Here is a 13,228-nt window from a genome sequence, read left to right as displayed (position 1 = left end):
CTCCCTGACTTCAAACTATACCACCGAGGTACAGTAATCAAGACAGTATGGTACTGGCACAAAAACAGAAATATAGATCAGTGGAACAGGATAGAAAGCCCAGAGATAAACCCACGCATAAATGCTGGAGAGGGTGTGGAGAAAAGGGAACCCTCTTGCACTGTTGGTAGGAATGTAAATTGACACAGCGACTATGGAGGACAGTATGGAGGTTCCTTAAAAAACTAAAAATAGAACTACCATATGACCCAGCAATCCCACTACTGGGCAGATACCCTGAGAAACCTGAAACTGTTTACAATAGCCAGAACATGGAACCAACCTAAATGTCCATCCACAGATAAATGGATAAAGAAGATGTGGCACATATATACAATGGAATATTACTCAGCCATAAAAAGAAACAAAATTGAGTTATTTGTAGTGAGGTGGATGGACCTAGAGTCTGTCATACAGAGTGAAGTAAGTCAGAAAGAGAAAAACAAATACCGTATACTAACACAAATATATGGAATCTAAAAAAAAAAAAAAAGTTCTGAAGAACCTAGAGCCAGGACAGGAATAAAGACGCAGACGTAGAGAATGGATTTGAGGACACGGGGAGGGGCAAGGGTAAACTGGGACAAAGTGAGAGAGTAGCATTGACACATATACACTACAAGAGGTAAAACAGATAGCTAGTGGGAAGCAGCCCCATAGCACGGGGAGATCAGCTCCATGCTTTGTGACCACCTAGAGGGGTGGGATAGGGAGGGTGGGAGGGAGACACAAAAGGGAGGAGATATGGGGACATGTGTATGCATGTGGCTGATTTGCTTTCTTGTGCAACAGAAACTAACACAGTATTGTGAAGCAATTATACTCCAGTAAAGATCTATTTAAAAAAATGGTATGTACAGTACAAGGCCAATCTTAATTCAAAATAATTATGAGTAGACAAAAGATTAGGTAGAGAAATTTGGTTGGATTTTATTTTCCTCCGTGTGATTTTATGCATTTGCAAAATTTTCTCTTTGAATATGTATTATAATAAAAAATGTGACTAAGAATTTTTAAATATATCTTTTCCCTTGAGTTTCCAAAAAAAAGTGAACGCTATTGGTCCGCAGCCCCGGGGTTGAGGACCCCTTATTTAGATCTTGCTACTTTCAAAAAGCACATGAAATTGTTTATAATAAATATCTGTACTATAAACAATAAAAATAGAGATAGGAGTGAACTTTTTCAGAGACATAGAATTAGAAGTAAAAGTCATCTATTTCTAGTGTTTTAGACCTGGCCAGTCATTAGTTATCTGTTTTAAAAACAAACCCAGTTTTCACTTTGGCACTCAAATGAAAACCAATGGTGGCAAATGTCAAATCCGAGGAGGTGAGGGAATTTTTGTGTTTCATCTATGGGACTCATTCCTTCCCAACTGTATCAGATCCTCGGAGACTGTATATTCTTCAACTCAGTGTCTGTGAAGCAAGGTCTCTGGCACCTTGATGATTATGCCTGTAAGAAAAATAAAGAAAAAGAAGGCGTTCACACACAAAAAACTGTTAAAGAATATTAAATAGTTGTCTTTCTTTTAATGCATGGATCCAAAATATAAAACGATCCCCAAATGTTTCGACCCAGAGATTTCTGCTGGAGCAAAATCTCTTTTTCTCTCTCTCTCTCTCCTTCATTCACACACAGACGCACGCATGCACGCACAGTATTATTACAGTGGTTAGGAGAACGGCAATCAGAGAACTTTAGCGCTGTAGAGACTGCTGAGCCCAGAGCCCTGGATGGAGAATGCGCCTGGCCTCGGAAACCTTTAACCACACTGTCCAGGTCGCGGTGGCTAGTGGTCAGCGCGCGTCTGGACAGGAGGGAACTTTCGGACACTCCCCGACGACCCAGGGCTTCCCTAGAGACAGGGCGTTGGAACCAGGGACAGAGTGGAGGGAGGAAGAGACAGTGTGAGTCGGGGGTGGCGGCAGCAGCGCTCTGGATCTGTCGCCCTCGGGTTCCCCGGGCTGCGGGACAGAGAGACTCGGAAGAGGAGCGCGAGCGCCTCCCCGCCGCCGCCGCCGCCGTCGCCGTCGCAGCCACTCCGGGCGCGCACGGATCCACTAGGCGCTGGGGCCGCGAGTCAAGGCCGGGACTCGAGCAGCTCTCCCCGGAAGTAGCAACCAAGGCGCGAGCCTCCGCGCGGCAGAACGGAGACCGAAAGGCACGGGGCTCGGACAGCCTGGCCCCGGGCATCCCCGACTAGTGGGCTCGAGCCCGACACCCCAGCTGCGCCGCGCTCCCGGCCACAAGTTTGCCTCGCGCCGGCCAAGTTGCGAGTGTGAATCTTTCCTCGGGCTTCAGGACCCTGTTCCTCGCTCGGGCTGGCTCGGGTATGGCCGGACCCCACCTCTGGGGGTGGCTGCTGCTCGGCGGCTGCCTCCTCGCCAGAGCCCAGGTAAGAGCCCCTGTCCCGCGGCACCTGCTTCCCGGAGCCTCCGGCCGGTGTTCAACGTTAGGGCGGCCGAGACCAAGGCGCGCGCGGGCGCTGACGCTTACACATTCACGCACTAACACCCTCAGAGAGAGACATAAACACACACAAGTGCACCCGGCAAGGTTTGACAGGCATTTAGTGGAGCTGCAAAGATATGCTATAGGTGAGTGATGTCCTGGGGGTGGGCACTATTCCGACCAGCATCTTGGCATCTGCAAAGTAAGAGGATATTTATGAACAACGGGGTTCCGGGTCAGGAGGGTTGAGAGGTGAAGAACTTTTCTTACTCTTAGTCTCCTTGATCCCCGTTTAATTAATTCAAATTATTTTTTGTCTGCTGGCAATTTACCGTCACTTTTTTTCTTTTTTTTTTTAATCGGTACGCGGGCCTCTCACTGTTTTGGCCTCTCCCGTTGCGGAGCACAGGCTCCGGACGCGCAGGCTCAGCGGCCATGGCTCACGAGCCCAGCCGCTCCGCTGCATGTGGGATCTTCCCGGACCGGGGCACGAACCCGTGTCCCCTGCATTGGCAGGCGGACTCTCAACCACTGCGCCACCAGGGAAGCCCTTACCGTCACTTTTGAGAACTTAAATTTCTAGGATTGTTTGTGACCACTGTCTGAAAGGATAATTGACTCTTCCTGTTACAGAAATCACGTATCATTAAAGCGAGGAGACTAGATAGAAAAATACATATAACTTGTTAAAGCTGAGTTATGTTTAGACTAAATGGTAGTTGTCATTTTCGTACTGCTAATATCGTTTAGAGATTTTCTGGGTGATCTTTCACAATGGAGCCTTTCTAATGCGCAAGCCACAATTCATCCTCACATTCTTTTGAGTCAAATAAAATGTAGGATTTACACTCAGCTTTTTAGATGAGCTAGAAAGAGATGCTTGTAGTGTAATACAATTTAAGAGCCCTGTAACTTTAAATGGAAATCAATGTTATTTCTCTTTTCTGTTCGGGAGGGGGCGCACTTTGACCGTCAAATAAAGCCCCAAATTAGGTGTTTTTTGTTTTTTTTTAAAATTCTTTCCCCATGAGAAAATTAAGGCATTAATTTATGTACTGGTACTGTCTAAACTTAATACTATGTTCTTGGCTTTCAAATGGCCGGTTTAAATTTGTTATTCTAAACGTGCAGGGTTTTGTTTGTTTGTTTTGTTTTTTAACCACATAGCTACATACGTTAATAGAAATAGGTGTTCTCCTAAATACTGGGCTTTACGTAATATGACCAGGATATTTCAAGTGAACTTAATATGTTAAAAAAATCAAACGATGTGTGTTATACATTGACTAATAGGATGGTCAATGAATGCTCAAAAGTAGAGTATGCTCTAACCTGAAAAATTTCACCAAGGTAACAGAAGGAATTATGAATGAATGGAAAAACTCTTAAGAATTTGGTGACAGTTATAGAGCTCAGGTGATCTCTAATGTATTTCCTGCATTTCTCTCTCATAAGATATTTGGATAATATGCTTGAAAACACCACTTCCTTGTATAAGGGACAAGTGACCTCTAGCCGTTTATTTTATTCAGCGTTCCAGATTACTTTTTCTAAGGAAATAGAGAGACATTGTTTAGTACAACGGAGAAGAAAATCACTGTGCGATTATGGGAAGAATATTTAGCTTTCAAAAAAATGATCAGGACATTGAACGCTTTTTCTATGATTTTAAACCAAGGTTTCTCAACATTTTGGGCCATATAATTCTTTGTTATGGGTGCTGACTTGTACATTGCAGGTTATTTAGCAGCATTCCTGTCCTCTCCACTAGAAACCAGTAGCAGCTCCCAACCCCTGCCTTGTGGTAACCAAAAACGTCTCCCGCTATTGCCAAACGTCCCTTGGGAGGCAAAATCGCCTCTGGTTAAGGCCCATTGCTTAAAACCCATTTCCATTTATATTTATGGATTAAGAATTATGTGAAATGAGTTTGTGATAATACGTTACATTTCTGGCACTCTAAACAAAATGTGAAGGTTACATTAAAGTGATTTACATTGACACGCTGACACCTTCTATGATCTTCAGTTTCTTCATTCCCAGCAAAGACATATATTAAAAAATGTAATATATTGATAGAACAACAAAGGAAACTCATCCAAGCAGAATGAGCTTGTGTAGAATAAATGTTTACTATCTGGCAAACATTGGATTACATTACACAATAGGCAACATAGGCTAGTACTTGCAATTGTTTTAAATATCCCTGTGGTTTTTGGTTGGTGAAGATGCTGCCTTTGCCTCACTGCACAGTTCAAAAGCCATGAATTCATGCATCAGGCATCATTGAAGAGCCCAGCAATGCAGTTCCTAGAGTCAGAGTGAGGACAACTGTGTGAATATGTGTAGTATTTTCTTTATTGGAGGGTAAAACCTGAGAAAGGTTACAGGGTGAGGAAGCAGGATTGGACAAGGAGAGACTCAGACTGGGCTGCAAACCTGACAAAGCCTTGGCCAACCCCATGGAGAGCTCTGGGGCAAAGGTTGCCCATCATAGTCATCCTACATGGTGAAGAAATGGCCATGTCCTGGTTCTTCCACTGTGCGCAGTCATCGGCTAGGGTTTTTTGTATGATTGTTGACTGGGATCCAGAGCTGAGACAGATGCTTGAAAGCACTGCAGCTGGAGGCTGTCAGCCAACTGCACTCCTTCCAGACAGGTAGCTGGTTCCTTCTAGAAGGACTGTCTCAGTGGTGTACCTCCATGGCTGTTCCCTCCTTTACAAAGTTATCAAGGAACAACACTGGTTTTGCTGGGTTTGAGAATGGGCTGACGCCACATGATGCAGGCACCTTCTCCAGGCTCCAGGGCTGCAGATCAGTGGGGCTCTCAGACAGTGTGTGAGAGGAAGTGAGTACAAGTCCACCACCACAACTAAAAAATTCCCAGGAGCTCGTGACATACTGAGTGGAAGTACCTCAGTTCCATAGAGTACCAGGTGTGAGCAGATACCAACGCAGGGCAGGTTTCGTTTTCTAGTTATTACTCATTTTTGCCTGAGTGGAATCCCAGCACCACCGTGGACATTCTGGTACAGGGGAAGGAACACTGGCCTGGGGGCCCGGAAAGCTGCATTCAGATCCCTCCTCTGATAACATGCAACCTCCTCGGGGCATGAAACTTGATCTCTCCATTCTTCCTCTGTGCAGTTAGGAGGATGGGCTTTACTGACCTTCCAGTGTGATGATTCAGGGTCTCCTGGAAAGTCAGAAATCTCTTACTGGGTGGGAAGAAAATGATGACCACATACCACATACTGTGGTAAGCACTTTATCATTATTTCCTTTAATTCTCACAGTAACTTTATGAGCTAGGCACTGTAAATTGTTCACGCTTTATAAATGAGAAAATGGGGCTAAGGGATGTTATGTAGCATTCTTGGGTCACACCGCTAACAAGTAGAGTAGCCATGAGTCACATGGGGCCTTCTGCTCCTGAACCCACCCCTCAGACTGGTGCCCTCATCGTGGAGATCAGACGGGCATCGATTAGCTGGATTATGTATACACACATGCTCTTTCTCAGCAATATCCACCCCTGGGTCTATTTCCCCAAGAATTTCTCACACAAGTCCATAATGGTTATTGCAGTAATTCTGTGGTGTTAGAGAGCTGGGAACAATCTGGGTGTTCAGTGGGGTATCAGGCAGCAATAAAAAGCAATGGATTCAATGTACACGAAGCAGCATGAATGAAATCCTTAAAATAGGCTGAGATACAGCACAGAAACAATGAGATGTATATTACCATTTACGTACATTCAAATACATACACATAAAACAGCAATACATATTGTTTCAACATATTTAGTTAATATTTTGTATATATATTTCACGTAAATGGTTGTGTATGGGAAGGTAGAGAAGGAGGAGTGGGGTATAGAGATACAAGGGGATAGATAATCAATCAATCAATCAAATAAACCAACATGCTGTACTGGAAATTGTAGTGATAATAAATGGAATTACCAACAAGCCATTATTGGTAGACTTAAGAATGAAGACAGGGCTTCCCTGGTGGCACAGTGGTTAAGAATCTGCCTGCCAATGCAGGGGACACGGGTTCGAGCCCTGGGCTGGGAAGATCCCACATGCTGTGGAGCAGCTAAACCCGTGTGCCACAACTACTGAGCCTGCGCTCTAGAGCCCACAAGCCACAACTACTGAGCCCACGTGCCACAACTACTGAAGCCCTTACACCTACAGCCACTGCTCTGCAACAAGGGAAGCCACTGCAACGAGAAGCCTGTGCACGGCAACAAAGAGCAGCCCCCGCTCGCCACAACTACAGAAGCCCATGCGCAGCAACACAGACCCAACTCAGCCAAAAATAAATAAACAAATAAATAAATAAAATGGGGGCAATAATGACATTTATCTCATAGAATGTGAGAGTATTAAAATCATATAAACAACAAAAGCCTTAAGGTGTCTGATAATGAAAATGTCAGCTCTTTCCTTCTGTCAGCCAATTAGTAAAGAGCTTTTTAATGGAATGATTATTAGATTGAGATAATTTCTAAACAAGATTGGGGGTAAGTGAAGGCTTTTAAAAGGTGTATGTGTGTGTGTGTATGTGAATTTTGCAAGGCTATTCCCTCTGCCTGCAACACTCTTCTGTCTATTCCTTATGCTTTCTTTTTCAGAACCCAACTCCTTCAGATAACAATAGGACATTTTATTCATAATGCTGATAGATGTTATAGTTTGCCAGTTATTAATGAGTCCTTGATTAACATCTGTCTCCTCCTTTGAAGAAGTCGTTCTGAAGACAGTACAGCTAATCATAAGGCAGTTGCAGCAGTCTTATAATCACTGGTGTGTCCTTGTAGAAGTGGAGATGCAGGGAGGCAGATGCATTCGAGAGGTAGAAGGTACATTCAACTGAAGGAAGAGTGGGTTGGGGCAGGTATCATCGATGAGTTAGATTTTTAGATAAGCTGAGCTGGTGGAGCCTGTGAGATATTTAGGATAGGGTTGGGTATTGGATTATGGAGTTTAAGAGAAGCTCTGGATTTAGCATCATCCCTTTTTAAATAGGGAGTACTTGAAAACACATGAAAGAATGATATTCTCAGTGAGAGTATAGTGGAATTAAAAGGGTTGGCTAACTAGTTTGAAAAAAGACATGCAGATTGGTTTTCTATAAGATTACCCCTGAATTGTAAATTCACAGGGGAAAAGGGGCTAATAAGCAATTTGGAACCCTCTGTGACAATTAGCATGGTGCCTTTGGGTGGTAGGTTCTCCATAAATGTTTGATTAAGGTAATTTGTATTTCTTTTATTCATCTTCTTTGATCCCACTTGGAACTCAAGTCTTTGATCATTTACTCCAGTTTTTTTTTTTTTTTTTTTGCGGTACGCAGGCCTCTTACTGTTGTGGCCTCTCCCGTTGCGGAGCACAGGCTCCAGACGCACAGGCTCAGCGGCCATGGCTCACAGGCCCAGCCGCTCCGTGGCATGTGGGATCTTCCCGAACCGGGGCACGAACCCATGTCCCCTGCATCGGCAGGTGGATTCTCAACCACTGCGCCACCAGGGAAGCCCTACTCCAATTTTAATTGAAAAAATGTCATTCTATTCTAAGGATCAGAGATGACTGCCCTGGGTACAAATGATGCAGTGGAACGTATATCTGGTCACAAAGATGGAGGAAAGAGAGCTGCTGGTAAAGCAACCCTGAGGGAGTTGAGTGTTTCCAGAGATCTCTTGTCTTAATAACTGACAAACTAGCAGGCTAAATGTTGAGCTTGCCAATTAGTCCACTGGATGGTAGAATTTTATAGACTCTCAAAGAAAGTAAATCATAGCTTTCTGGAGGAAGAGGGAACTACACAAAATGGTCAAGATTATGGACCTTCTAATAGGAACTGAATTTGGAATCTGTGTTTCCTGTTCTCATGCTATTACTTATCTCAAAAACTCAGTTTCTTCATCCCAAAAATTGGGGTGAGGAAAAGTAAAAAAATGGGATGACCTAATGCCAGTTATTTTTTTCTGACATGTGTATTACATGAAAACCTCATGAGAAGCATTTAATGTAGTGCCTGTCACAGAGTTTGCTCACTGTACGTATCAGCCATCAGTGTTGTCGTCATCATCATCATTACCATACTTTCTATCACATTTTAAATTAGTTATTGTTTGTATAGAGAATCTCTATTATTTTTATTTTTTGATTCATACCTATGAAGTTTATTCCTGAACAGTAACAACTTTCTCCAATATCTGTATCTGTTCTTTCTTTTTTTAGAGATAACTTTTATTTACAATAATAACATTAATAACAAACAGTTACTGAGCACTTCATCTGTGACTGTGTTTTACCGTCATATTATTTATCTCAGATTATAGCCCAAGAGTGTAGATTTTATTTTGTTCACTTTGTATAGATCAGGACTATGAGAACTAGTATTTCATGGATTTCTAGAAGGTACATCTTTTTTGTTTTGAATACTTTATTTTTTTTTGTAATTTTTATTGGGGTATAGTTGATTTACAATGTTGTCTTAGTTTCAGGTGTACAGAAAAATGAGTCTGTTATACATATATCCACTCTTTTTTAGATTCTTTTCCCATATAGGCCATTACAGAGTATTGACTAGACTTCCCTGTGCTATACAGTAGGTCCTTATTAGTTATCTATTTTATATATAATAGTGTGTATGTGTCAATCCCAATCTTCCAATTTATCCCTCCCCCCTTTACCCCTTGGTAACCATAAGTTTATTTTCTACATCTGTAACTCTGTTTCTATTTTGTAGATAAGTTTATTTGTAGCCTTTATCTGTTATTTCTTTTTATCTTTTTTCTTACGTTACATTAGCTAGAAATTCCATATAAAGTTGAATGATAACAGTAATTATTGTGGGCATCTTACCTTGCTTATTACTTCAGTGGGATGCTTCTAAAGATTTATCATTAAGTATGATAGTTGCTCTAGGTTTTTAATAGAAGTAACATCATTGCTAATTTTGTTAAGTTGTTAAATGTAAGGCTAGTATAGAACTTTTGAATGACAACATGTATAATTTTTAAGTCACAAATGATACGTTTTTTCTTTAAAAAATGTCATATTCGTTGTATTGAGCTCCTGTCACAGGTATTGGACTACTTGAGGGCAGGAACTGATTCTTAATCATTTTTCTAGAGTGAATGGTACCAGTAGATGTTCATTAAATATTGGTAAGTGTTTTCATAATCATAGGTAGAAGGGCTATTATATATTGCTTCTTAAATTAGCAACTAAGTAAAATACTTTTGTTATTATGAGATATAGGATAAAAAATTCAAATGTCTAGCAAACAAACAAAAATGTTGTTATTTGGCCAACTTTTCAGTTCCTTATCTGCCCTCTCTCAAGAATTTGCCTGGATTCTTTCCGCTGTATGCATCACCAAGTTAATTTCCAGTTTGTCCTCTAGATATCAGCTCATGTGTACCTTATTCAGGAAAGCCTGGCTTACCCAGTAAGGCAAAAATGTCCTTACAATAAGCTCTCAGAACACTGTATATCTTACTTTCTCTTGTAGCATTTTTCAGAGTTGTAACTTAACATTTTCTGTGATCATGGTGTAATTACTCTTTCTCCTTTTCTAGACTGCAGTTTTCATGAAGGCAAAGGCTGTACTTGTTTTTGCTCCTTTTTGTATCCCAAATGGCCAGCACAGAGCAAGAAATCATAAACACCACTTGAATAAATGAACATTTAGTCAAGTAAAATAAACATTTCTCCGTAATAAAATATAGTTCCCAAGTTTTCTTGGTCCTGCAGAGATTATGAATATTTTGGTTGATTGAAATGGCATTAATTACACATTAATAAATTGTGTTCTGATTTTAAATTAAAAAATACTATTTGGCCAAATATTTATATGAGAAGATTGGAAGAAACTTATATGTATAATTAAGGTAATTAAGGTAAAACTGCCTCTCTTTTATGAAACCATTTACATCAAATTGCAAACTGGCTGAAATTTCCTAGATGAGAATAGTTTATACTGCTTGTCACTTTCCTTACTTTTATAATCAGGTTAGTTATGTTTTCCATGATAAAAAGTTTCTCAGTTATTTTTTAAAATACATTTTTTTTGACAGCAGAGATTGTATTTAACAATGCAATTTTGTGGCCATGAGATATGCCTAAGCTTGAATATTCTTCTGCCTACACTGTAACAGAATCTGCCTTTAGCAAGCCACTCATGCATGTAATGAGTACCAAGGCGGGACTTCTCCTCTCAACATATATTCTGGCATCTCATTTCTTAGATGAATAAAGTCTGTAAGACACAATATTCAGAAGCTTTTGGTAGTTATCTAAACAAAACTTAAGCTCAATTTTATGTTGATTAATTGAGCTTAGAGATATCTAAAAACTGGAAGAAATCGTGAGTAGATACGTGGGGCTTTCCTGCATCCTCAAGAATGCCTTTTAAAATCATTCCAAAGACACAGCATACTTCTATTTCCCATCAGATTGGTAATATTTAGTTATAACATTTTGTTTGTGAGTTTATTGCATTTCTTACCACTCACGGTTATAGTGTAGTCTGAGAGCCATATTGTACCCCTTGACCTACCCCCAGGCAAGATCAATGGCTTGAATTTCTTTTATGTCTACCTTTTGCCACAGTATCTTGCCCTTGGGAGGATTAAACGAATACTGTTGAAATAAATACTCTCAACACTCCTCAGTGCTAAACCAGCACAATCAGTGTAGAATGAGTAGATGACTGGCCGATGGCTTTTCTGTGAATTTGAGGAGTTGCCCCCAATGAAAATTCTTTTTCCCCAGGACTTTTTTTTTTTTGCGGTACGCATTGTGGAGCACAGGCTCTGGACACGCAGGCTCAGCGGCCATGACTCACAGGCCCAGCAGCTCCGCGGCATGTGGGATCTTCCCGGACCGGGTCACGAACCCGTGTCCCCTGCATCGGCAGGCGGACTCTCAACCACTGCGCCACCAGGGAAGCCCCAGACTTCTCATTTTTAATTCAATAAAATTGCACTGCGTTACTAAGTATTATGTTCATTGTGCAGGTTCCGAAAGTGGTTAAGAGATGGCTCTGTTCTCCAAGGAGCTTTCACTCTACGGGAGGAGACAAGATTGCTACTACTGCAAAAAGGAGCTCTTGGCCTCTGCTCTTGACTTCTGTCTCCCCTCCCTGCAGGATCTGTTCCTTTTCCTTCTTTCTAATATATCTTGTCTGTCTTTGACTTACACATTTTTGCAGTGTGAATGGTAGATACTCAGCTAGAGCTGGGAAAACCTCTGCCAGAGGTTTCTCATGTTCAGCCTTTTTTTTTTTTTCTTTTTACTTCACTAAGTTTATTTTGGTCGAATATATTTAGAATGTAATAAAAGTATAGGCTTGGTGATAATAGCAGTAGTAATAGTTAACATTTATACAGTGTTCACTATATAAAGGCACTTAATTAGGCATCTCCATGCATTATTTTCTTTAACCCTCACAACAATCTCATGAGGAAGGTAATGAGCATTTTTATTGCCTCTCCAAAATCCACTCCATTTCTTACCAATTTTGTGGCAAACAAGGACAAGTGGTAGAGTAAGTGAAAAAAAAAATGCAAAACTGAAAATCCCTGCCCTCATGAATTTTACATTCTCCCGTTCTCCTGAAGCCTGCTCTACCTATGGAGTCAGATGTATGCACCAAGAAATTTCCTTATGTTATCTAGTTAAGCATATTGTTGGCACAGTTTTACGCTGAAATTACATAAAATCTGTGCTTTAATTCTGTAGATATGGGAAAACAAAGAATAACTTACCTATTAACGTCTTCTCATTAAAATTTCAGCCATGCTAGATGACTAAGTTCTAGAGATTGGCTATTCAACACAAGGCCCATGGTGAGCAATATGGTGCACTTTTTCCCCCCTTAGTTTTTCTTAGTTTTTTTTTTTCTTGGCACTTAATGCACTTAAAACTTGTTTAGAGGGTAGATCTCATGTTAACTGTTCTTACTACAAAAAACTGAAAACTAACAAAAGGGTCAGAAGTACACTTTGGGAGATGTTGGCTACATCTTTTATTTTGATCATGGTGATGGTACTGTGAGTATTTGCACATGTCCAGACTCATCAAATTGCACACATTAAATATGTGCAGCTCTCTGTATATCAGTTATACCTCAAAAAAGCTGTCTAAAAAAAAGGTGTCCTATCTAATTAAAAAAAAAAAAAGAAACAAAAAAACCCCGTAACTTTTTATTCATGACAGTTCCAATCGGCAAGTATTGATACTTTGATGGTCTCTCATGCACCAGACAATGTGATAGTCACTGGAAATATAAATATAGTGAAATACATGCTCACGTTTTCAAGCAGAGCATGTTCAGCATTTTTGTAAATGTTTCTAAATTTGAGTTAATGTTTAAACCAGCCTTTGAGTGATGATGGTTCCTTTGGGAGAGGAAATCAACTTGACAAAACACCTTGTTGTTGAATTGTAGCCTCTTGTGTCTCTCCCCCTAGTCTCTCCAAGGTTTGTGTCCCAAGTTACACTGATCTCTCACAATGTTATCAAATATAGCACTCCCGTTTTTGCCCTTAGTGGGTTAAGTTTTGTTGGTTCAAAACCTCAGGAGCTCCCCGGGTAAAATGTGAAACTGGCTTCTGTACACGGAGGGCAAGGAGAGATGGAAGAAAGAGGCAGATCACTCCACATTGGTAGGTGGCAGGTTTAATAAGCAAGGGAACTTAATATGAAGC

General features: G+C 40.9%; 1 protein-coding gene across 1 annotated transcript in view; it reads left to right on the top strand.

The window, feature by feature from the left end:
- The first annotated feature begins 2,114 nt into the window (after positions 1–2,114).
- Positions 2,115–13,228, top strand: part of PTH2R (parathyroid hormone 2 receptor) — a 103,879-nt gene continuing 92,765 nt past the window's right edge. Inside the window, exon 1 of the mRNA XM_022567555.3 lies at positions 2,115–2,440. Coding sequence (XP_022423263.2) covers positions 2,378–2,440 — 63 coding nt within the window. The 5' untranslated portion in view covers positions 2,115–2,377. The remainder of the gene's footprint in view (positions 2,441–13,228) is intronic.

This window comes from Delphinapterus leucas, chromosome 8 (assembly GCF_059928025.1).
Source record: "Delphinapterus leucas isolate spDelLeu-1000000601 "Yukka" chromosome 8, BTC_Dleu_Yukka2, whole genome shotgun sequence".
NCBI classification, from domain to species: domain Eukaryota; kingdom Metazoa; phylum Chordata; class Mammalia; order Artiodactyla; family Monodontidae; genus Delphinapterus; species Delphinapterus leucas.
This window is presented reverse-complemented; position numbering and strand designations above follow the sequence as displayed.